Raw genomic sequence first — 26,531 nt, forward strand, 5'->3', positions numbered from 1 at the left:
GTATGTATGTAATGCTGCCTTTGGGAATGCATCACTCCCTCATTATTGCACTTGAGTTTAAATTACATGTGCAATTCCCACAGTAGGGCACAAACCTTCTGACTCAAAGGCATAAGCGCTACCCAACTGCAAAATAGAACATTTATAGACTTCACCAAATCTGCTCTCAAGATATAGAAATCCACATCAGCAAACTGTTCTTGACCCGATCACCAACAAGAAAAAGAAAATCCAAGAAAAATGGCCAGAACAACATCAGGAACTCTTCATTGCATTCATCAACATGACTAAAGCATTTGACTCAGTAAATTACAAGGCTCTGTGGATTGTGCTCCAATGATTTGGATGTCCAAGGAATTTCATCACAATCCTGAAACTGCTTCATGACTGAAACTGTCTTGAGTGGGAGATCTGAAACAGACTCTTTAAAATCCAGACTGGGGTCAAGCAAGGCTGTGTGATAACCCCCATACTATTTACAATCTACCTGACAGTGGCTATTTACCTCATCAAAGTTCAACTACCCTCTGTGTCAGTATTAAATACCGCCTAGATGGAAAGCTCTTTAACCTCGGTCACCTCCATGCCAAAACTGAACTGACCATTGTAGATGTAAATGATCTACCGTTTGCGGATGACTGCAATGTCGTTGCCCACTCTGCATCAGATTTGCAAGTCACTCTCACTTGCTTCAATTCTGCATACAGGAAACTCTTGGCCTATCATTGAATGCTGCCAAAACAAAATTCATATCAACCCACACCTGGTCAGCCCAATATTCCACCTCTCATATATGTTGAAGGAGAGACTATGAAACACGTTGAGTACTTCTCATACCATGGCAGTTACCTCTCTCAAAAGGTCATCATTGATGAGGAGATCCAACAGCGGATCAGCTGTGCCAGCTCAGCCTTCTACAAAGTGCGGCAGCAAATGTTTGACAACAAGTAGTGTACAGAGCAGCCACCACACTCCTGTACTGCAGTGAGACTTGGACTGTGTATCAGTGACACATAAGAGCGCTAGAGAAATTCCATCAGCAATGCCTCAATCATTTCCTCTGGATTCAATGGGAGAACAGTCAAGCAAATGTTAGCATGCTTCTTGAAGCCAGCTCCACAAGTATTCCAGCAAAACACCTGCACAATCAACTCCAACGGACTGGCCGCTGTGTCCACATGGCTGAAAACCATGTCCCCTGCCCGGTTTTGTTTTCTCAACTCTCAAATGGCCAACATTCCAGGAGGAGACAAAGAAAATGCTTCAAAGATACACTAAAGCTCTCTTTAAAGTGAGGCTGCATTGACCTTAACAACTGGGAAGAGCTTGCTACTAATCGCTCAGAATGGCAACAACTTGACCATCAAGCTGCATCACACTTCGAGTCCCAACACCTTAATGATGAGGCGGGCAACAGCACAGAAGGGAAGAAAAGGAAGCAAATCCTGCACTCTGGATCCCACTACCTCATGAGATGTCCTGCCTCATGTGCCCAAAGATCTGCATGTTGAAAATTGGCCTGTTCAGTCACATGAAGAATCATGGCAGAAACTCAAGACTCTTGAATAGACGTCGTCCTCGAGTTGAGGGACAGCTGACATACAACAAGAAATAGCTCAGTGATCTCAGTGTAGAGAGATTACAATTATGGGAAATGATATCACTGATTCAAGCAACAAGGCATTGAAAGGTCCTGGTTGAGGCACATTGTTCAGCTGTATAGAGGGAGCTCTATGCCATGTCCTCTTGATGCAGTCCCTGAATTTGGAATTTCTGACGCAACCAGCAACAAAACAAGGGGGCGAAAAACATTCCCAACAATCACAGCATCTCAAAAAGTAAGAGTGTCAAAAAATTGGAAATTACTCATTTACAATCTATGCATGTTACTTTTCTAACGTTCTAAGTAAAGCTGCAATTTTTTAAAATCCAAAGTTAAAAATTCCACAATAACATGATTGCATTTATCCAAACTTAACCATCATTTGCATTTTTAAATGCCACCATTAAAGCTTTTACCTGCAAAATATATTACATATATATATTACAATTAGCTCCCCCTCCACCCCCAACCCCAGTTCAAACTGCATTCTTTCTACAAGCAGCACAAAGAGTTGAAGTCAAAACCTGCAGTCTGATTCCGGTCCGGAGGCAACAGCTCAGGCTCATCCCTACGTAGCTTCAGCTTTCGAGGCCTTCTGGCCCTCGGCTTCTGTTCTGAGTTTGCAGCAACTTCAACGACAGCCAGGCGGTCAGACGAGAGGGGGCCCGCAACTTTAGTGGGAGTCGAATCTTTTGCAGGTGGCGGTATTCCATGGACTTGCTCCAAGTGACTCATCAGATGGTCTGCAGCAATCGACATTATATAAACAAAATACAATTTTTAAACAGCGAACTGTGCCCACAGCCAAAGTAAGGCTGGTGGTGAATACTCAATAATCTATCATAGGGATTAGGTAAAAAAAAAAGTCACGTATGCTAGAAATCTGAAATTGGAACGGACAATGCTAGCAATGCTAGCTAGTTCCTCAGCATCTGCAACATTAATATTTTGATTCAACATCTGCCGAGGTAGATATTAACTTTGTGCAGGTGATGCATCTTTAAGCGTTTTTTTTAATTTCTGTTGACATCCAGAAAGATGGGAGCGATGTAAAATGGGATGTTGCACAAAGTCAAGATCTACCCTGCTGTTTTTTTCCCGCATTTTGTGTTTCGATTGTCTGTTCCAGTTCCAAATATTAATCCCAGAATGAATACTCGTTAGCCCCAAATCGAATTCTGCTGTGGATTCTATCTAGGTGCAATATGGTCACAGGGTAACATTCCATGCTACATCTGTCTACGCTCAGATGAGACAGGCCATTCAGCCCATCTCACTCATCCTTGCATGACTCGTGAAGGACTTGAGAGTTTTTGCACCCACTACATGAAGCAGAAGTCAATCCCAGGTATTGATCATTCTTTACGTAAAAGTATAGAATGATACAGCAGAGAGGAGGCCATTCAAGCTACTGTGTCTATTAAGCTTTTTGTAGAAATATCCAATTAGTCCCCTTCTCTTTCCACAGAGCCCTGTAAATTTTTTCCCTTCAAGTATTCAGATGATTCCATTTTGAATGTTACTATTAGATCTGCTTCCACCGCTCTTTCAGGCATGGATTCCAGAACGCAACAACTCGCTGCATAAATTTCTCTTTCCTCATATCGCCTTTGTTTTTTTTGCCAATTATGTTAAATCTGTGTCCTCTGATTACCGACCCTTCTGCCTCCTTATTTAAGCTATCAAAACAATTCATGATTTTGAAGACTGCCAACCTTTTAAGTACCTTCTCTTCATCTATTTTTATCCTATTCAATATTGCTACTGCTTTCTTCTTTACTGTTACATTGGCAGCATCCTTTTCTCTAGTGAAGATAGATGTAAAGTGCATATTTAGCACCTCAACCATGCCCTCCACCTCCAAAAGAAGATCTCCTTTCCAGTCCCTAATCTTCCTTTGACTACCCTTTTACTATTTATATGTTCATAAAGTAGTGATTCCTGGCATCAGTCCTAATTTGACTTTAAATAGCTTGCACCAGCATCTTTTGGCCTGCAGTTAGGGTTCATTTTGAAACAACGCTCAGGATTAGTCTTTTCTATTGCACTTTGTATATCACATATTATAAGGAGCCCTCTCATTCGTCTCCTTTCAATGATAAAGTCTTCATGTTTTTAAATCTTCCCTCAAAAATCTATTTTCTTACACTGGGATAAGCCTCACGATCACTCAGTAAACCACTTCTGGGGTTTGGGTAGCACTGAATGAAGGTGCGCTCTGACTGGAGAATTATATAGATACAGCACGAAAATCTCAAGACTTAAATTTGACTGATTTGGAAATACAGCTTCACAATTTGTTAATTATTGCTCAATAATGATTGGAGTTGTCTACCATTACTCCCAGAATGCTTTTGGGCCCTTCCCTAGCTACTTCAACAATGTGCAACAAGTATATCCTCCATTTGTTTTCTTCCAATTTGCAAGACCTTACATTTATTTATATTGAATATCATCTACTGTAATTCTATACACTTGCAAATTACATGCAAGTGTTTCATTAGAACCCGCAGTTCACTCGAGTTCATCATCACTGCTGATTCTGAATCCAGGTCATAAGAACATAAGAAATAGGAATTGCAGAAACAATTGCTTCACCACTGAATAAGATTATGGCTGATCTTCCACCTCAACTTCAGCTTCCTGCACTATTCCCATTTCCCATAGCACCCAAAAATCTCTCGGCCTCTGTCTTGAATATACTCAGTAACTGAGCATCTAAAGCTCTCTGGAGTACAGTCAAGAAATTTCTCCTCATCTCAGTCCTGAAGGGCCGATCCCTCACACCGAGAGTGTAGGTCTGTGTTCTAGATTCTCCAGACAGGGGAAAATATTTCCTCAGCATCTATCCTGTCAAGCCCCTTAAGAATTTTATGTTTCAACTAGTAAGTCATTTACATATTCAAAAGCAATGAAGGCTACATCACCAATTCCTGGGGCAGTCTACTCAGTCTGTCAGGCAAAATGTAGCTGCTCTCACCTGTGAGAAGCTGAGGTTCTTGGAAGACAGCGGAACAGACTCTGCAAGGCCACTGGTTCGGATCCACTGCAGGGACTACCCCACTTTCTTTATCTGTGACTGAAAGAACAGCAAAATAAGCCATGACAGAAAACATCAGACTTTTAAACTGCAGGCAGCTGGGGAGAGTGGGACAGCGGAGGGTGCAAGAAGTGCCTTGGTCACCATGTATGAAATGGACTATCAGGCAGGATAATAGAGGGAAAATCCTGGACTCTTTTAAGGAATGGCTATATCAAAGGAAGTGGAGTTTCTTTCTGCATGGATAAGCTAGGGTGTGTCAAATGGCCGCTTTCATCAGGAAGTGAGTTTATAAAGGTTTCCCTTTTTTTTCATTTTAGCACTATTATCAACATGCTCCTTCATGCAGTCACTGCACGCCGCATTCCAAAAAAATTCCTTATCCCCAAGGGCTACTTGAATCAAAGGACCCCCTCACACATGGCCCTTGATAAACTTGTTGCTTTGCCTGAACCACATTCATCCGTGATAAAATCAGGGCTACTCCCTGTCCTCCTCGTGCTCCAGCAATTCAAAAGTACAGGAACACGATCAGCAGATGGGGCTATCCCAGCAGTCAAAGCATGAGCGAAAGGGGCACATTAGTTCACCACGCAAGGGATAATGGGCTGGAGTCGATAGAGCCCTTGATGTTGGGATCCGTGGTGGGTGGGGGGGTCCTGAAGATGGCCCCGGATGAGGGCTGCCACTGACCTCGACGCCAGCAGGTCCTGGTCCGATAGGGCCAGCAGTGTCGAGGCCTCGTGGCAGCCACCCCCCCCGCCCCTCGGCAACAGGACCGCTATTTAAATATTTAAATACCTGCATTAATTACTAACCCATCGCCTCCTGAAGTGCCGCCACGATCTTCATCCCAGAATTGTATAAACCCGAAATCGGCAGCAGGTGCAAAAAGGGCCACACGCCAAAGAGCCGCCGCGATTCCAAGTTTTCCTCCTTTAAGACTCTCCTTAAATCTACCTCTGAACAAGCTTTGGTCATCTATCCTAATAACTCCTTACGTGGCTCGGTGTGAAATTTTGTTTGATAATCGCTCCTGTGAAGCACCTTGGGGATACGTTGCTACATTAAAGGCGCTATACATATGCAGAGTTCTTGCTGTTGTTTTTCCAGTGGCCTGTCTCATGAAAGGTAGAAATCGCACACCACTGTCTGGAACTGCACGTGAGATCACACAGTCTTTTATAAGATGGCAAGATTTAAAAATAGCATTTGGCACAAAACGCACGGAAAGAAAAGCAGCAATTGGTCTCCAAATAAAGATGTAACAGTTCGCAAAGAGCCCAAGTGGTGAGGTCTTGATCAGGGACAGTACCTTTCTGTGTACGCAACAATATATGATGAGTTAAGGTGAGAGGCAGGGTACAACAGCTGGTTTGTGTTGCTCAGAGTCATTTTTGCACACAGACTTTTTTTTTTTAAAAAGAGCACAGGGTCTGGGTGGGACAGTGCCTCTTGGATCTCAATTCAGTGCAAACTGGTGAACTGACAGGTAGACAGAGTCCTGAAGGATATGAGCTTAGGCAGTCTCTGCCCTGCTCCCACTAAGTCCACAGCACTAACCTATGCCTGATTTGTAAAAAATCAATGAATTAGGCAGATGCACTCGGAGGTGGCTGGTGTGTGAGATGGAAAATCTGACACAGGCACTTTTGGGGTTTCTCTTCTGAGCTGGGGCCTGAGTCACAGGACTCCAGCAGTTATTGGAGTTTTGCTGAACTGGACCAGACCTCAGAGTGCCTGATGCTGACACTAGGTACCCAAAGTTAGATTTCTTAAATTAAAATGCTCAGGAAAAGAACAGCAAAAAGAAAAGAAAAGCCTGTCCCACATTCATGATGGCCGGGGCATCAATTCTAGACACTCCCCTCCCCTCTCTATCCCATCCAATCCCAACCCCATCTCATCTCATCTCCCAGTCATTTAATCTCCTGGAAGAGTAAAAAAAAAAAGACACCAGGGCCAGTACTGGACAAAATGCTTTAGAAAATTCCTCTCAGATCTCCGCACATGATCGAGACCAGTCCAGATCATCACATGGACTGTGTGTTATCTGTAAAGCATGTTCCAACGCCAGCAAGCACATCCCCATAACTGAAGTACCTGCTCTCGGCAGCTTTAACAGACTGTGGCTCCTTTAGCAGAATGGCACTGCACTGAAAAATTACAGCATAACTCACTTGGATTCAGGGCTGTAGACACTGTGGTATCACTACTGGCTTTGTCACATAAAGATGTTACAGATTGGATCTTTGGCATAAGTTTGGACTCGTCGATTTCACATTGCCTCTCATCTAGGGAAAAAGGGAGAGGCTATAAATAATGATATACATTTTATTCACTCAGAACTGATCTCTATGCCAGTCACATCATAACTGCAATTAAGGCATAATTAACTATTACGAACCAGATTTATTCATGTTCAGTGCCCAGTCCAAATGTAAATTTTGCTGGCACACCATAGTGTGGATTCCAAACAATGTTAATATTCTTCCCTCCCACACAGGGTCATACAAACCAAGAAGTCTTACGTTTGACCCCTGGTTTACACTGAGCTGGTCAATATGAACTGGGGCACTGCGATTAGCATCATTACCCCAGGGCCACAGAGGGGTAAGTACAATGATCTGTCAGGGTTTCTGCTCTTGACTGCTACTTAGTGACCATGATAGTGATTTGTAAATATGTGGACATCAGATAAACATGGATTGATGACCTCTCCCCCCACCGACACTTGGGCAGCTTTTCAACACTTACTTGTCTGGCTCACATGCAAAGAGTGGCTACTTGGTACCAGAGGGATATTATTACCCAAGAAACCCATACCCCATCATTATCCTACAGGAGAGGGGCATGTTGAATTTTACAGCACAGAAACAGGTTAACTGGACATCCCAGTGCCTAATCTGTAATTTCGGTGCAATTCCAACATGGAAACAGGCTGCAGGGCCCAACCAGTCCATTTTGGTGTTTATCCTCCACAGGAGCAGTAGATCTAATCCAAGGGCCCGCCCCATTCCTATTTTTCTTTCCCGCGGCCACCTATCTAATCTGTTCTTAAAAGTTGATGGGTTTTTTTCTCCACAAGGAACACATTCTAATCCAACTCTCCTGCTCAATTTCCAAATACTTTAATAGTTCTCTTTTTCAGGCAATTATATAAATTTCCCTTCAAAAGAATTTAAGGATTTTGTCACAATCTGCTGAAGCAGACAGTTCAAGATATCAATAGTCTTTGTGTAAAGAATTCTTTTCTAACCTTCAACTTAATTCTGTGGTCTGAAGTTTCTAACCTCTCATTAATGTCTCATCGATCAATGGAAACAAATCAATCCCTATTTATTTACCTAATTGCAATCCATTCATACTCTTAACACCTCCATCAGATCGCCTCTTAACCTTCTCAGCTCCAGTGAAAAAAAACTCCTAACTTCTCAAGTCTCTCTTCATAACTGGAACACCTCATCCCTGGTTTGTTTTTCCTTCAGCATGGAAGACATCAGCTGAATATCAATTTTTGCGGTGAGTTCGTTGGTGATTGATGGGACCTATTTGCACTTGGAATGAATGTCCCCAGATTGAACAGTGAAGCCCAAATATACCAGGTGGGGATGGTCTTGATTTTTCAAGTGAGATTTCCTGAGCTGGCATTTACATTTAGAATCAGCAATGCTGGGAGATAGCTTCAGTTTTTTTTTTCCAGCATGTTTTCTTATCTTGAGCAAGTTACGCCCATTTGTGGATATTCATTTTGCACCACTTCAAAGTCGCTTTTAAGCGGTCCTTCTATGTCTCTTTTGCTGACCACCATGAAATCGCTTCCTAATTGTCAATGCACCATAAAAAGATCCTCGTCAGAATTCATTCATCAGGCATTCATACCACGTGACTTGATCATCATAGCTGTGTCTCCATGATCTGAGCATCTATCCTTGGCATATCAGCTTCTTTACAACTTTTGGTTACAGAACTGTAACATCCCTCATCCCTGGTAACATCCTAGAGAATCTACAATACATTGTCTTTTTTATATCTTTCCATAATGTGGTACCCAAAAGTTATACAATACCCTAACTGCAACCTAAATGAAGCCTCATGCGAGTTCACCAATACTTCCTTGCTTCCGTATTCTATGGCCCTGGTCCCAGATGCAAAACCGTGTACCTTTATTAATGGCCAACACATTTTAATTACTCTTGTACCCACACCAATGGCCCTCTGCTCTTTTACACCATCAAAATCTTATCATTTGAGGTACAAGGAGAAGGGGGCACCAGGAAACACATGAACGTAAGAACACGCAGAATCCCGCCAGTGACCCAACCCAACAAGTCCTGACCACTGTCTTCCTGTTCCTTACCCTTCACTGGATTCGCTGTTTGTTTGAGCATTAACTTATTCATTTTCTTTGCATAGAACACAGCATACCAGACTCGAAGCTCCGTACCAGGCTGGATATCCTGTGAGAAAGAAGAAAAATGGCCTGAAGGAAAAATAAACAGACCCAGGTCCAATCCAAACAGCCTCCTACTAGAATTGGTTTTCCTCTTTTACTGAGTTACACTCGAGTGGTTACTGTCTTGTGTCTTTTTTAAGAAAATTATATAGTACACATTGAAGTCTCATTCATCAAAATTCTGAAACGAGGGAGTATGAATTCCTCTGGTCAATTGAGTTTGTAGCAATTTCCGCTCATTGCCAAGTTGGATCATCCAGGTGCATCACAGTCCTGCTCCAATAATTCCAGGTTCAGAATCACTTCAGGAGACAAACTGTCAAAATCACCTCCAGCTAAGGATGCAGCTAATACCCAGCCAATAACAATGTGAAGGATGATAGGAGTTAAGAAAAAAACACTGAATGCTCACGATCTGAAGTAAAAGAAACTTTAAGATATAGAAAAGCACAGCCTATCAACATAGGCTCATCAAGCCTTGGCACTGCCCATATTTCCTGCTACCAAAAGCCAGAGATATCATGGTCTCCTTCCCACAACAGGTCTTTGCTCCAGATCATTCCTCAAACCCCTTCTACCTCCAACCATCAGGGGTTCTCTGTCTCATCCTTTGTTCTCGCTCTCTCTCTTCCTTAAAAGACGTGCCCCAAAACCTTAATCTCTGACCAAGTTTTTGGTCACATGTCCTAATGTTGCCTTATGTGGCTCAGTGTCTGATTACGCTCTGGTGAAGCGTCTTGGGAAGTTTTGCTACATTAAAGGTGCTATGTAAATGTTAGTAGTTGTAGCTGTTGACAGAAGAGCCCCTGAAGCCATCTATACTCACAAGTGAATAACGGCACTAGACTATCACCAGTGTCGATGGAACCAAGGCCCAGCAAGGAGTCAATGTCATCGGAGAGGATGGGAGACAAATGTGTGAATAAAATAAGGCTAGTTCACAGGATTCTACAGACACACAAACAGGCCATTCAGCCCATCAAGTCTGTTCCAGATACTTTTTCAACTTCATCGCATCTCACTCTCCTGCCGTATCCTTACGCCTTTTAATATTTCACATTTTCAAGCTATTAGTTAATTACCTTGTAAAAGAATTTATGTATTCTCTTTCAACGAATGACAATCTAAATAGCCTCCATATAACAATAACTTTTCTAACCTCTCCTTTCATTTTTAATTAAGTTTTAAATTGGTGCACTTTTGTTACCATCTCACCAAACAGCAGGGAAAAAATTATCACGATTTACGCTATTGATCTCTATTTAGCTTCATAACCTGTCATAACCTTAAAGACCTCCATCATAAGAACATAAGAACTAGGAGCAGGAGTAGGCAATTCAGCCTGTTGAGCCTGCTCCGCCATTTAATTCGATCATGGCTGATCTCATCTCTGCCTCAACTCCACTTTCCTACCCATTCTCCATAACCTTCAACCCTTAACTAATTAAAAATCTGTCTATCTCCTCCTTAGATTTACTCAATATCCCCGCATCCACCGCACTCTGGGGTAGTGAATTCCACAGACTCACGACCCTTTGAGAGAAGTAATTTCTCCTCATCTCTGTTTTAAATCTGCTACCCCTTATCCTAAAACTATGACCTCTTGTTCCAGATTGCCCCACCAGAGGAAACATCCTCTCTACGTCTACTTTGTCAATCCCCTTAATCATCAATATATATATCACCGCAAGCTCGTCCCTTAGGACATCATGACCACCCCCAACAGTGCTCCCGGCTGTCAGTCACGTACTCTCCTGGGAGAAGCAAATCAAAGAAGATGAAAAAACACTAGATCAATTCAGTGGAGGGAAAATTTCTCTCTTTGCCCCTCAGGCAATCACATGATGCTGAGGTACAAACTCAATATGCCACTTATATCCCGACTAGCATCCCAGTTGGTACAGAAAATACACTTGTCCTCACCGCAACCTTTCATTCTCCTTCCATCGTATAGAAGTTTAGAGCAATTCCAGTGTATGGATGCCAGGAGTATTGGCCAACTCTATACCTGTAACGTGTTGAAGTAAATATCATGGCTGTGTTGATAGGCTGTGAGATTCTGATGTTGAAAATCGGTTGCTGGTCTTACAAATATCATCCAGTTGCAGTCCTCTTCATTCGTGGTGTCAAAGCAAACTTCAGGCCCATCCTTCTGGAAAACCTTGTACATAAAATTAAACAGACCAAGAGATTACCAAAGGTACAACTCTCCAAACAGTACTTGCACGGCAGGGATTTTACATTACCCATTTCCTGACCTCAGCTGTGCCCAGCAGTAGAAACGGGCAGAGGACAAATACTTGCTCATTGGAGAACAAGGAGAAAAAGAATTGCTAAAATAAAATGGGTGTTTTTCGGAATGGAGGGATGTGACTAGTGGTGTTCCGCAGGGATCAGTGCTGGGACCTTTGCTGTTTGTCGTATATATAAATGATTTGGAGGAAAATGTAGCTGGTCTGATTAGTGAGTTTGCGGACGACACAAAGGTTGGTGGAGTTGCGGATAATGATGAGGATTGTCAGAGGATACAACAGGATATAGATCGGTTGGAGACTTGGGCAGAGAAATGGCAGATGGAGTTTAATCCGGACAAATGTGAGGTAATGCATTTTGGAAGGTCTAATGCAGGTGGGAGGTATACAGTAAATGGCAGAACCCTTAGGAGTATTGACAGGCAGAGAGATCTGGGCGTACAGGTCCACAGGTCACTGAAAGTGGCAACGCAGGTGGATAAGGTAGTCAAGAAGGCATACGGCATGCTTGCCTTCATCGGTCAGGGCATAGAGTATAAAAATTGGCAAGTCATGTTGCAGCTGTACAGAACTTTAGTTAGGCCACACTTAGAATATTGCGTGCAATTCTGGTCGCCACACTACCAGAAGGACGTGGAGGCTTTGGAGAGGGTACAGAGGAGGTTTACCAGGATATTGCCTGGTCTGGAGGGCATTAGCTATGAGGAGAGGTTGGAAAAACTCGGATTGTTTTCACTGCAACGACGGAGGTGGAGGGGCGACATGATAGAGGTTTACAAAGTTATGAGCGGCATGGACAGAGTGGATAGTCAGAAGCTTTTTCCCAGGGTGGAAGAGTCAGTTACTAGGGGACATAGGTTTAAGGTGCGAGGGGCAAAGTTTAGAGGGGATGTGCGAGGAAAGTTTTTTTACACAGAGGGTGGTGACTGCCTGGAACTTGCAGCCAGGGGAGGTGGTGGAAGCAGATACGATAGCGACGTTTAAGAGACATCTTGACAAATACATGATTAGGAAGGGAATAGAGTGATATGGGCCCCGGAAGTGCAGAAGGTGTTAGTTTAGGCAGGCATCAAGATCGGCGCATGCTTGGAGGGCCGAATGGCCTGTTCCTCTGCTGTACTGTTCTTTGTTCTTTGTTAAATAAAATTATCTCCTGACTGTTTTTGTATGCTTCTTAGCACAGTGACGATTTAATCCCAACAAAACCGTTAATGTTAAATATGTTGGATTAACCAAATTAACCAAGATGGCTGACTGAATTTCAAGACAGCCACATGGGTAAATGCTCACTTTTGTGGTTTTCTATTACTGCTCGTGGTCATTCAAGGAATTTTTGTTTTTCTCCCAGCAGGTTTCCATCTTCTTTGCCGGTATAATTCTCACACCACTTTGCTTTTCTGCAGGTTCAGGCTTATTGTGTTGCCATCTTCAGTCTGCTTTGCCATTTTATGAAAAAAAGTCAGGCTGACCAAAACCCTTTGGTTCCCTGATCAGGGTCAGAAAGTGTGAGGGTTTCTGTATATTCAAACATCAAATGCGCTATATTGAACCATTCCGTAAGTCGGGACCAGATAAAATAAAGTCCAGGGTAGACTAATACTAAGGGTAACAAAAGCCTTAGAGCAGGAAATGGTTAAGGGGAGACCTAAAATAGATATTCAAAATTATGAGGGGCTTCGATAGAACAAATAAGGAGAAACTATTTTCTCTGGTGAGTAGTTTGGTAAACAGAGTTCACAGATTTAAAATGATTGACAAAAAGAGCTAGACGGGAAATGAGAAGAATTTTTTCCCACAGCGTTAAGACCAGAAACGCGCTACCTGAAAGGGTGGTGGAATCAGATTCCACAGAAACTTTCAAAAGGCAATTAGGCGTGCACTTTAAGAGGACTAATTTGCAAGGTTAAAAGGCTGAGATGCGAGACAGCTCTTGAAAAGAGCTAGCACAGGCATGACGGGGCGAATGGCCTCCTTCCATGGTGTAAAATTCCATGATTCTAAGCTGCTTGCCTGCCCAGGAATCTTGGATGTGACTGGAAGAGCTTAAAGATTAAGAGCGAGTGAACTTTTAAGTATAGTGTCTTTGCCATGACATTGCTCACGGCAGATTAGACGGAATGCTTTTTTGACAATGGCAGGAGCAAGATATCATTTGACACACAAAATATTATTTTGTAGTTATGCTGAAACTGCAGCTAACATTTGCCTGCCCCTGCAAGGCCACAAGATCGAATTGCTGTAAATAGGCATATCCCAAGGTCAATTAGAGGCTAATTGTTTCTATGTAAATTGATAAATTCCCAACACCAAGGTCAGAAAAGCCAGCAAGAAATTAATGGCTTTCTTCCTCTTCTTCGTGCGAGTCTTGGGTCAGGATGCAGTAGATGTTGGGAGTAACCAAAAGGATAGAAATAACTATTAAAATGGTGGGGGTTAGGGAGAACAGGAAGCAAGCAGATATGGGGGTAGGGGAGGTTACTTGAGTGTTGGCTACACTAGGAGCTGGTAGGGTGTGTATTCACTCCCATAATTCGCACCACAGTTAAATCTGATGAAAGGTCACAGACCTGAAACGTTAACTCTCATTCTCTCTCCACAGATGCTGCCTGACCTGCTGAATACTTCCAGCACTTTCTGCTTTTATTTCAGATTTCCAGCATCCGCAGTATTTTGCTTTTATTACAGTCAGATCTTAGTTCTTCCTGGGAGACTAGCAGGATGTGGAATGATACCAAAGGTGAACTGGACACAACCTCCTCCATAGCTCCCAAGAGGAGAACAGAAAATCCAAAGGATAAATCCCACAAAACAGATATGGAACAACCAAGCGCACATCTCCCTTGTCCCAACTCAGAGACTGAATAATGGGATGGGAAGGAATGTTCTTTACTCCCCATCCCCACAATCACACAAACTTTGTAGCAAGGATCCACTTTTAAAAAAAGAAATCAATTCCTCAAAGATTCAGCTCCACCATTTTGTTTTCTCACTGATTTTTCTCCACTTTATTTTTTCCTTTTCTCTCTTGAAGATATCAACTTTTTGTTTGGGTACAGTCTCATGGGATCAGTATGCCAGCTATCACCTCACTCCTGGGGACTTTACCTACAAGGTGCAACAGAAAAGAATTCAACCACAGGGACACTGTGGCTGAATCCAATCCTAGCTTCACCAGAAGCTGCTGGATAGCTATCAGGAACAGGAACTCCTAGCCAATTTTCCCCTTTCTAGTGGAGGATGGACTTTAACCCAATGACCTGCAAATAGTTATTACTGTTTGTGGTAGTTTGCTGTACACAAATTGTGACACAGGCTACGCTTCAAAAATAATTTAATTGGTTGGAAGGCACTTTGAAACATCCTAAGCTGAGGTTGTGTACGGTACTATATAAATGCAAGTCCATTTTTTTTCTAGGATTCTCCAGGGCAATGACAGTACCCCCTACAGCTAAGATTAGCAATCTCATCACAGACTGTGAATTGTACGTGGGAGCACGCTGGTCTGTTTGGCTCATCTACTCACTGAATAAGCTCATTGGGCCATTGGTGGAACAGACTGAAAAGGATAAAGCTGGGATTACCTTCAGGGAAAACGCCGCTTCTTTTTCCACTTGGGAAACCCTTTTGGCTTCAAATGGTCCAAACTGTGTGCGTTTTACCAGGGGAGACAATGCAAAGACCCCTTCACTTCCATCTTCCAGCTGTCTGATCTCCAAACTGGATGGCAGTGAGCACCTAGATGTTATGAAAATTATAGCATATGTCTTCACAGAGAAACAGACTTTACACCACATACCAGAAAACATGATGATTTTTGATTTCAGCGTATTTTAAATCGATCAGCACATCTTCAGCTTGTCTGCCTCAGAAGGTCACAGACATAGAGGGGTTGATTTTAACTGAGGGAGGAGGGTGGTGGTGGGGGAAGGAGTGGGGGGGAGGTGCGGGGGGAGTGAACAGTGCATGCAAGTTTGTGACAGACAGGGATTGAGTCATTGTGCAGTGGCTTCTCAATTAAATTAGACCCTTGTTTACCTGCAGAGGGAACCCCGGCCGACTTCAAAGTGGGTGAAAAGATGATGGTGTCAGGTGGGAGACTGATGTGGCTTCAGGCTGGTAAGTGAACTCGTCCCGAACTCAACCCCTCCCCTACTCCATTCTGGCTGGGCGAAAGTTAAAATTAAGCCCAGAGTGTGGCAATATCACCCTGATTTACCATGTCACGGTCTGTGCTTGGAGTAATATTGGAGTAGTCCAGGTCAACAGAAATTACACTGCGTACTTTAACCTTTTCTCTGCTGGCAAATAAAAATCTCAAAGTCCATTTGTATAATGTGTATAAATCCTCCCCAGATTTTCCACAGACCAGCCAACAAGGACCCTAGAGTTCTGCACCGCCACCACCCCCTGCCTCAATAAAATGGTAGCCCAGCATTTGCCTCAAGATTTGTTATCAGAAGTCTAAAATTGATACTTGTCCCAAGATGCTAAAGAATGCTTTTCCAAATTATAAAACAAGACAGAAACAAAGACTAGGACTGGGCAGAGATGGGATCAGATTGAGGTTCTGTTGGGACTTAGACAGTCGATAAAAAAAATTCATTGAAAACCATGGTATTCTCGATGAACTAACATGTTATAATACACTGGAGTACATGTGGGGAAAAAAAACTGACTTTCATTTTAAAAACAGATGTTTGCTGTTTGATTTTCATTTCACAAATATTTATGTTTCTTACCGCGCTCTGCTCAAAATGAAAGAATCGCTGACTGTCACCAGCGGACCAAGCTCTGGGCACTCCGAGTCATGGTACTCCCCACAGTCGTCACACCCTGCGAATAAAGGAAGAGATGATGCTCTCCGAATATTCATTCATCCAAATCACTGGAGCATTCAATCTATCCAACAAATTTCTGAACGTTATTGGGTCAGATGGGAGTCCCCCCTCCGCCCCCAGCCCCCTTGATCCATTAGTTGCACAGGACACTGATGGATCACACTGAGAAGGAGTGACCTACATGCTCTGTAACTCACGTGGAACAATCAGGAGCAAGTTACACAACGCAAATGATCTGTTTTCAGCAACCCGTCACTTTCCCAATTAGGCCTCTTTGCACATGTTTTAGTTGAAATTTATAATTTTGTATAATAATTTTTCACTAACAATTATGCCAGTTTCACGCAAGAGTTAGGAGTTTGGATGTGGCACAAGGTTTCAGAGAGATACCAGTCATGATTTACAATCTACTGACCGAATTTCATTAAAAAGCCAAATCCTTCCCAATCTGCTACATTGCTCCTTGCTTTTTAATTCCTCTCTAGTTTTAAACCCACCTGCAAACCTGGAATATCTGTCATCTATATATAATCCACAAATGTGTAACAGGGCAGTCCCAATGCTGACCTCTAGGTTACTCTACTCATAACCTAGTTGGAATAGTTTCCACTCAGGGAAACTCTGTTTTTGAGGCAATCATCAATTTTGAAGAAAATCTATCATAGATGTTTCAGGTCACTTCACATTCAACAACACAAAGTCCCTCAGATGCTCATTCTACGCACAAAGTCTGTCAGACGTAAATAACCAGTTCATTTTTTTTTGGCAGTGCTGGTTGAAAGAGAAATGTTGAGATCTGCCATTTAACGTAAACTGTTCAGTGCAGCATTATGTGCTCATGTCCCGCAGCGGGGCTTGAACCCAAAACCCTCTGATCACAAAAGACTTGCATTGATATAGCACCTTTCGTGACACAGGATGTCCCAAAACACTTTACAGGTAATGAAGTATTTCTTGGAAGGGTAGTTACTGTTGCACTGTAACAGGGCTGAGAATGCTACTACCTGAGCCAGGCTGCCTTACATCCCAATGTCATGGTCTTTCATCTTGACCATTCATCTCTGTTGGGCGACTTGTCGACAGTGATATTTTTCAGTTATAGGAACGTAGGAAATAGGAGCAGGAGTAGGCCATTCGGCCCATCAAGCCTGCTCTGCCATTCAAACAGATCACGTCTTGAACATGCTCAACGACTGAGCTTCCACAGCCCTCTGGGGTAGAGAATTTAACAGATTCACCACCCTGTGAGTGAAGAAATTCCTCCTCCTCATCTCAGTATTAAATGACCTGCCCCTTATTCTGAGACTGTGTTCCCTTGTACTAGACTCACCAGCCAGGGGAAACATCCTATCCACATCCACCCTGTCACGCCCTGTAAGAATTTTGTAAGTTTCAATGAGATCACCTCTCATTCTTCAAAACTCTAGAGAATACAGGCCCAGTTTCTGCAATGTCTCCTCACAAGACAATCCTGCCATCCCAGGGATTAGTCTGTCAAACCTCCGTTGCACTCCCTTTATGGCAAGTATATCCTCCCTTCGATGAGACGACCAAAACTGTATTTTTTAAATTGCGAGTTTTTTTTGTGTTCCTCAAAGTAAGGGAGGACGCTGAGAATGAAATTCTTCCTTTCTCTCACTCAGCATCAGCCATTAGCGCTGCCAGGTCAGGTACCGTGCAGCCAAATGCAGAGGAAAGCTGCCTTAACTCTGCCTGAACAACATGTCTCAAGCTTTACCCTCGGAAGAGCAGCAGCACGACTTTCTCCCCCACCTCCATCTCGTCTCTCTCTGACTGAGGTTGATTGCTGGCGTCAGGTTAGTGACAGGTTTGTGCCGTATGCTCATGTCCACTAGGAGCTGAATCACAGCTGTCTAAACTCGTTTCCCGCGAGAAACTAGCAGCCAGTGGACAGAGAGGACTTTTATCCATGATTTACAGGATAAAAACCTATAGGATTGAACCGAGGTCTAAACCACTACTCCAACAAGCTTTCTCTAGTACTTTTTTAAATGATAATATTCTCAAATTCCATTCGATTAGTCCAGACACAGTGGTAAGATTGTAATTTGCAGAAGTCCCACATTACAGAAGGTCAAGCCGCACCCCCACCATCACACACCCTGTGCTCAGGGGGAGCATAAAATGGTTCACAGGGGCAGGAGGAGATAAATGATGGTTTAGGGCGGCACAGTGGCGCAGTGGTTAGCACCGCAGCCTCACAGCTCCAGGGACCCGGGTTCGATTCCGGGTACTGCCTGTGTGGAGTTTGCAAGTTCTCCCTGTGTCTGCGTGGGTTTTCTCCGGGTGCTCCGGTTTCCTCCCACAAGCCAAAAGACTTGCAGGTTGATAGGTAAATTGGCCATTATAAATTGTCACTAGTGTAGGTAGGTGGTAGGGAAGTGTAGGGACAGGTGGGGATGTTTGGTAGGAATATGGGATTAGTGTAGGATTAGTATAAATGGGTGGTTGATGTTCGGCACAGACTCGGTGGGCCGAAGGGCCTGTTTCAGTGCTGTATCTCTAATCTAATCTAAACTTGATTACCTCATCCATTAAGTTGCATTAGCAGTGCACATCACACAGATCATTCAGAGTATGCTTGCCAGAACTTTCCAGCAACAGACCTTTACGAACTCCGTGCTTATTTGGAAAGCAAAACAATTTTGTATGCTCATCCACAAGTGTTTGATTACTTACAGACAAACAATCTCTCATCTGTGCCATCTCCAGCCATCTGGATCTGTGAGAACAAAAATTCGAGAGTTACCCAGGGCAATTTTTTTTTGAAACTTTTTGTGTGTATGGAACCAACATACATATTGACACATTCCCAAAGCCCCTGAAAATACTAGCAAGCAGCTGAGGAGCCCCTCCAAATATCGACACGGACCTCTAGACCACCCTTGGCACTACCCTCAACCCCCGCCACAAATACTGATACACGAGTGAGGGCATCCTGCAAATATTACCATGGTCCTCTAGAACACCCCTGCCAATCCCTCACCCTAGAAATACTGATGCTCTGTAGGGGAGATCCTGCAAATACCGGCACAGTCCTACAGACCACGACCTCCACCCTGAAAATATTGGCACTCTCCTGGTAACCCTCAATCCTACTAATGCTGGCACACTCACTGCAAATATCAATTCCGGGAATTCCTAGCAAACACTGCTGCAATCTTGGAATCCCACATCCTAATTTCCAAAAGATGCTAGAACCAGAGAACAATTAGAGCACAGAAAGTGGCCATTCAGCCCATCGTGTCTGTGCTGGCCGAAAAAAACTAGCCGCCCAATCTAATCCCACCTTCCAGCACCTGGTCCACAGCCTTGCAGGTTACAGCACTTCCTGTACATGTCCAGGTACCTTTTAAAAGAATTGAGGGTTTCTGCCTCCACCACCAATCCTGGCAGCGAATTCCAGAAATCCACCACTCTCTGGATGAAAATGATTTTCCTCAGGTCCTCTCTAATCCTTCTATCAATCACCTTAAATCTGTGCCCCCTGGTAATTGACCTCTCCGCTAGGGGAAACCGGTCCCTCATAATTTTATACAGCTCAATTAAGTCACCCCTCAGCCTCCTCTGTTCTGCAGAAAACAACCCTAGCCGATCCAATCTTTCCTCATAGCTGCAATTTTCAAGCCCTGGCAACATACTTGTAAATCTCCTCTGTACTCTCCCCAGAGCAATTATGTCCTTCCTGTAATGTGGTGACCAGAACTGTATGCAATACTCCAGCTGTGGCCTAACCAACATTTTATACAGTTCCAGCATCACATTCCTGCTTTTGTATTCTATACCTCAGCCAATAAAGGAAAGCATTCCATATGCCTTCTTCACCACTCTATCTACCTGTCCTGCCATCTTCAGGGACCTGTGGACATGCACTCCAAGGTATCTCACTTCTTCTACCCCTCTCAATATCCTCCCATTTATTGTGTATTCCCTTGCTTTGTTTGCCTTCCCTAAATGCATTACCTCACACTTATCTGGATTGAATTCCATTTGCCACTTTTCCACCCACTCAACCAAACCTTTGATATCATTCTGGAGTCTACAGCTATCTCTTCACAATTAACTACATGGCCAATTTTGTGTCATCAGCAAATTTCCCAATCATGCCTCCCACATTTAAGTCCAAATCATTAATATATAGCACAAACAGCAAGGGACCCAACACTGAGCCCTGTGGAACACCAGTGGAAACTGCTTTCCATTCCAAAAACATCTGTCGACTACTACCCGTTCCGAAGAAGGGTCACTGACCCGAAACGTTAACTCTGCTTCTCTTTTCACAGATGCTGCCAGACCTGCTGAGTGGTTCCAGCATTTCTTGTTTTTATGTCGACTACTACCCTTTGTTTCCTGTCACTGAGCCAATTCTGGATCCAACCTGCCACATTCCCCTGTATCCCATGGGCTTTAATTTTACTGACCAGTCTGCCATGCAGGACCTTGTCAAATGCCTTACTAAAATCCATGTAGACCACATCCACTGCACTACCCTCATCAATCCTCCTTGTTACTTCCTCAAAAAACTCAATCAAGTTAGTAAGACACCACCTTCCCCAACTGGAAGCAGAAAACCGTGCCACTATGGCTGAGCGCATGCTTAGTAGCAACAGCCATAACACGCGAGAAATCATGTTAGTACATGAATATACAGAAAATACAAAATCTCATGACAGATGGATAGAAATTTGATGGCCCTGGGAAACCCGGAGAATGCCTCATAGCCCCTCTAGGATTCAGAGAACCCAGTTTGTAAAGTTATGCTCTGGATGATGGTGAAACCCAGAACCCACCTCACCAAGTAACCATCGATAAAAGTACCTGATCTGAACAGAGCTCAGGAAGCAACAGAACTTGCATTTATATAGCACCTTTCCTGACCTCAGGACGTCCCAAAGTGCTGTACAGCCAGTTAAGCACTTTTGAAATGTAGTCACTGTTGTAGGAAGCACGGCAGCCAATTTGCACACAGAAAGGTCCCACAAACAATGAGATAATGACTAGGCAATCTGTTTCAGTGATATTAATTGGGGTTAAATATTGGCCATGACAACAGGGAGAGCTCTCCTGTTCTTCTTTGTAATAGTGCCATGGGACCTTTTACATCTGCCTGAGAGGGCAGACAGGGCCTCAGTTTACAGTCTCATCCCACAGTGCAGCACTTTCGCAGTACTGCACTGGAGTCTCAGCCAAGATTTTGTGTTCAATTTCTGGGGTCGCACTGGATTTCACTACCTGCTGTCTCAGTGGCAAGGGTGCTCCCAATTGAAATACTGTTCACACTGTGCAGCTCAAATATTAAGAGAATAAAGAAGCGTTGTGTAAAAAAGGTAGAAATTCTGGGAAAAAAAGAAAAATAAATGCAGCTGTAAAGAGAGAAAGTGATAATCTTTATGCTAAGATCTTCCACCAGGCCATTATCCATTTCTATTCCAGATTTACAGCATTTAAGGCTTTTCTTTATATCTTCACTGGGGGGAAAAAAACAGCCCATAGGTAGCCAAAGGATGCAAGATTAGGTACAGACTGCTGGTTTCATCCACTCAGTGCCCAGGTACACGCAGGTATTGAAGACTCCTTCCCCCTCATTGACAATTGCTCAGTGGCTTTAGTCGCTGATTAGACAAGTCTTGCAGAGAAAGCCAACAAGGCCCCTGGTCTGTCTCTGTGCTCAACTATCTCACATCTCGGTCCACAATCTTGCAGGAGCAGCAGGATAGAAATGGGCTTGGCTGTGATGGTGCTCTTTATTAAATACATGAAATACAACTCTAGGCTTACACAGAAAAAATAGTCACTTGGGAACAAGCAGCCATGGATCAAGTACTTGTTTTTGTCTTCTGGAGGGAAAGGGAAAAATCAGCCAGTTAAAACCACAAAAAGGTCTGTGGCAAGTGTTCAGAAAAATCCTGTCTGACTCTTAAACAGAGGGTCTGTCTGCCCCTTTTAATTTATGCATTTCATCGAAGCATGTAACCAGCAAGCAGAATACTGGATGGAGACATTAAACGGGAGGTTTTAGTAATTAGATACAGTATATTGGACTACCAATGTGACTCCACTCCCAAATGTCAGGAAATTAGAGAAAACTTGAGATGGGAGAAGAAAGAAAGAACACATAGCAGGCCACAGTGAGCAAGAACCATTATCATTTCACGACTGGGATCTGGATACCTATTAGGGACAGCCTGTTGGATGCTTCCCCTATTTCAGACATAATGTGTCCCACCTGAAATGGTAAACTTACTTTCTCTTTCAGATTATCAAGGACCTGCTCTGCATTTGCAGCATTTTCTGTCTTCATTTCAGGTTTCCGGTATTTCTTGTTTCAATTTTTATCTAAAACATAAAGATTACATATTCTAAATCCTATACCCCTTTTAATATATTTCGTGCATGTTCTGCGATGACTTACAAAGGCCTTCCTCATGTTTCTTTTGTGTGGCGGAAACTGATATCCTACATTCTGTAGTGTACATATAGACTCACTCATACTGCTTTCAGTCTACCATATCCAATGCATTTATTCAGGGAGCAGCAACAACTTATATTCATACAGCTCTTTAACTGAGTAAAACATCACAGGCTGCTTCACAGAAGTGATTATCAAACAAAACTTGACACGAAGCCTCATCAGGAGTTCTTGGGGCAGATGACCCAAAGGTCAACAGTTCTGAGCAAGAGTTCCAGACTTCCACTAAATGTGTACAAAAGTGCTTTCTGACATCAACCCCCGAACAACCTAGCTATGATGTTATTTAAGCCTCCTTATTCTTGAGGGGAATTAGAGATAGCATTAGATCCAAGGAAGAGGCATATAAACTTGCCAGGAAAAACAACAGACCTGAGGAGTGGGAGCAGTTTAGAATTCAGCAAAGGAGGACCAAGGGATTGATTAAGAAGGGGAAAATAGAGTACGAGAGCAAGCTTGCGGGGAATATAAAAACTGACTGTAAAACTTTCTATAGGTATGTGAAGAGAAAAAGATTGGTGAAGACAAAAGTAGGTCCCTTACAGTCAGGAACAGGGGAATTTATTATGGGGAATAAAGAAATGGCTGACCAACTAAATGCATACTTTGGTTCTGTCTTCACAAAGGAGGACACAAATATCATACCAGAAATGTTGGGGAACATAGGGCTTAGTGAGAGAGGAACTGAAAAAAAATCAGTATTAGTAGAGAAATGGTGTTGGGGAAATTGATGGGATTGAAGGCCGATAAATCCCCAGGGCCTGATGGTATGCATCCCAGAGTACTTAAGGAAGTGGCCCTAGAAATAGTGGATGCATTGGTGGTCATCTTCCAAGATTCCATAGACTCTGGAACGGTTCCTACAGATTGGAGGGTAGCTAATGTAACCCCACTATTTAAACAGGGTAGAGAGAAAGCATGGAATTATAGACCAGTCAGCCTGACGTCAATAGTGGGGAAAATTCTAGAGTCCATTATCAAAGATTTTATAGCAGACCACTTGGAGAACAGTGATAGAATCGGACAGAGTCAGCATGGATTTACGAAAGGGAAATCATGATTGACAAATCTACTGGAATTCTTTGAGGATGTAACTAGTAACTTTGATGAGGGGGAGCCAGTGGATGTGGTTTATCTGGACTTTCAGAAGGCTTTCAACAAAATCCCACATAAGAGATTAGCATGTAAAATTAAAGCGCATGGATAGAAAATTGGTTGGCGGACAGGAAATAAACAGTAGGGATAAATGGGTCTTTTTCCGAATGGCAGGTAGTGACCAGGGGTGGGTACCGCAGGGATCAGTGCTAGGACCCCAGCTATTCACAATATACATTAATAATTTAGATGAGGGAACTAAATGTAATATCTCCAAATTTGCAGATGATACAAAACTGGGTGGGAGGGTGAGTTGTGAGGAGGATGCAGAGGCTTCAGGGTGATTTGGACAAGTTGAGTGAATGGGCAAATGCATGGCAGATGCAGTATAACGTGGATAAATGTGAGGTTATCCACTTTGGTAGCAAAAACAAAAAGGCAGATTATTGTCTGAATGGCTATAAACTGAGAGAGGGGAATATGCAGTGAGACCTGGGTGTTCTCGCACACCAGTCGCTGCAGGTAAGCATGCAGGTGCAACAGGTGGTAAAAAAGGCAAATGGTATATTGGCCTTCATTGTGAGAGGATTTGAATACAGAAGCAGGGATGTCTTGCTGCAATTATACAGGGTCTCGGTGAGGCCACACCTGGAATATTGTGTGCAGTTTTGGTCTCCTTATGTGAGAAAGGACGTTCTTGTTGTAGAGGGAGTGCAGCGAAGGTTTACCAGACTGATTCCTGGGATGGCGGGACTGACGTACGTGGAGAGATTGAGTCGGTTAGGATTATATTCGCTGGAGTTCAGAAGAGTGAGGGGGGATCTCATAGAAACCTATAAAATTCTAATATGACTTGACAGGGCAGGTGCAGGAACGATGTTCCCGATGTTGGGGGTGTCCAGAATCAGGGGTCATAGTCTAAGGATACGGGGTAAACCTTTCAGGACTGAGATGACGAGAAATTTCTTCACCCAGAGAGTGGTGAGCCTGTGGAATTAGCTACCACAGAAAGCAGTCGAGGCCAAAACATTGAATGTTTTCAAGAAGGAGTTAGAGGAAATAATAGTGGATGCATTGGTGGTCAGCTTCCACGATTCCATAGACTCTGGAACGGTTCCTACAGATTGGAGGGTAGCTAATGTAACCAGAGGAAATAATTTCTCTCTATCTACCCTATCAAATCTTTAATCATCCTAAATATCTTAATTAGATCACACTTTAATCTTCTATACTCAAGGAAGTACAAGCCTAATCAGTGTAACCTGTCCTCAAATCTCATTCTACGTTGGCAACATTAGAGAAACGTGAAATTCATCATCAAAAAGAATGGAGCAATCGTCTTTAGAGTGTTGCTATACTATATGGAGGATAAAAAGCATATGGGGGATCCTAGGTTTTTTAAATAAAGAATACACACTGTCAAGCAAAGTGGTAATGCTAAACATATAGCAAAAATTGAAACTGCTGGAAATACTCAGCAGGTCAGGCTGCATCTGTGGAGAGAGAAACAGAGTTAGCATTTCAGGTTGATGGCATTTCATCAGAACTGGAAAAAGTTAGAAATGTCACAGATTTTAGGTAAGTACAGAGGCAAGAAAATAGGGGAGGGGGAAAGAACAAAAGGGAAGGCAGAGCAATTAAATGATAAAATGAATGATCCTGCGAAGCAAAAGTGGATGGTAATGGGACAAGTAAAGAAACAAAAGCTGGGTCGAGAGGAACAGTAAATGGCAACAGCAGACTCCTTATCAGCACTTGCTGTCTGAAAAAATAGGAGCAGTGTTTATGAGTGGTTGAACTCAGCGTTTGAGTCCAGAAAGCTGTAAAGTGCCTAATCAAAAGACAAAATGTTCCTCCAGCTTCTACTGAGCTTCATTAGAACAGTGTCGCAGGCCAAGGGCAGAGAGGTCAGAGTGGGAGTGGGTTGGAGAACTAAATGCGAAGCATGTCACTGCTTACGCTGAAGTTAAAATACTCTTGTCAGATTTTGCACTCCGTACCTTAGGAGAGGTGAAGATTACGAAGTGGGTAAAGTTACAGGGATGAGGAGACTTTATTACAAGGGCAACCAAAAGAAACTGGAGTTCCTTTCATTAGAACAAAGAAGGTTAGGAGTGAATCTGATAGAGGTGCTCAAAATTAATTATTTTCACTGGTCAATGAGTCACTAGTTCAGAGGATACATTTAAGATTATCACCAAAAGAATAACAAGGGGTGTTGAAGAGAATTTTTTTGTTTTGCAAGGGTTATTAGACACAAAATGCCTTATCAGAAACAGCGGTGAAAAATGATTCATGTTGTCTGTTATTAGGGATGTGAAAGAGTAGGGCAAAGCGCAGTGGATTGCTCTTTTTGTGAGCCAGAACAAACTCAATGGGCCAAATGGCTGCCATCTGCACTATACAATTCTATGGTCCAAGTGACTTATCTCTTAGAAACCAACACTTCCACTACCTCCTGGATTTTTTTAACAATTATAGTAGCAAATCACAGCTCACAACTTGGAAATAGGCAGGACACGACTGCAGTGCATCAAGCTAATTCCCCCAATTACAGGTACTGGTGCAAGACTGGTATCTGCTTTAGTATGGTGCGAGTTGGCAATGCGGAGTTACAGCGTCATCTCCTCATCCCTACACGGCTAATGCTAACAGGCAACTAAAATTTAGCATCAGCCGTGTCTCAGTTGGTAACACTCTTTCATCCGAGTCAGAAGGTTGTGGGTTCAAGATCCACTCCAGAGACTTGAGCACATA

The 26,531-nt window shown here is 43.1% G+C and overlaps 1 protein-coding gene across 6 annotated transcripts in view; it reads right to left on the minus strand.

Moving 5' to 3' along the window:
• The window catches only part of prdm15 (PR domain containing 15), an 82,416-nt gene that overhangs the window by 45,737 nt on the left and 10,148 nt on the right, over positions 1-26,531 (minus strand). For 5 of the 6 annotated variants that reach the window (XM_068041223.1, XM_068041225.1, XM_068041227.1 and 2 more), the window contains exons 2-10: positions 22,455-22,546; positions 18,890-18,932; positions 16,091-16,184; positions 14,933-15,086; positions 11,108-11,260; positions 9,004-9,103; positions 6,824-6,937; positions 4,584-4,682; positions 2,128-2,346 (exon numbers count right to left, since the gene is read on the minus strand). In XM_068041223.1, coding sequence (XP_067897324.1) covers positions 2,128-2,346; positions 4,584-4,682; positions 6,824-6,937; positions 9,004-9,103; positions 11,108-11,260; positions 14,933-15,086; positions 16,091-16,184; positions 18,890-18,932; positions 22,455-22,511 — 1,033 coding nt within the window. In that variant the 5' untranslated portion in view covers positions 22,512-22,546. The remainder of the gene's footprint in view (positions 1-2,127; positions 2,347-4,583; positions 4,683-6,823; positions 6,938-9,003; positions 9,104-11,107; positions 11,261-14,932; positions 15,087-16,090; positions 16,185-18,889; positions 18,933-22,454; positions 22,547-26,531) is intronic. The other variant, XM_068041228.1, reaches the window with a different exon arrangement.

Source organism: Heterodontus francisci, chromosome 10, assembly GCF_036365525.1.
Source record: "Heterodontus francisci isolate sHetFra1 chromosome 10, sHetFra1.hap1, whole genome shotgun sequence".
NCBI lineage: Eukaryota > Metazoa > Chordata > Chondrichthyes > Heterodontiformes > Heterodontidae > Heterodontus > Heterodontus francisci.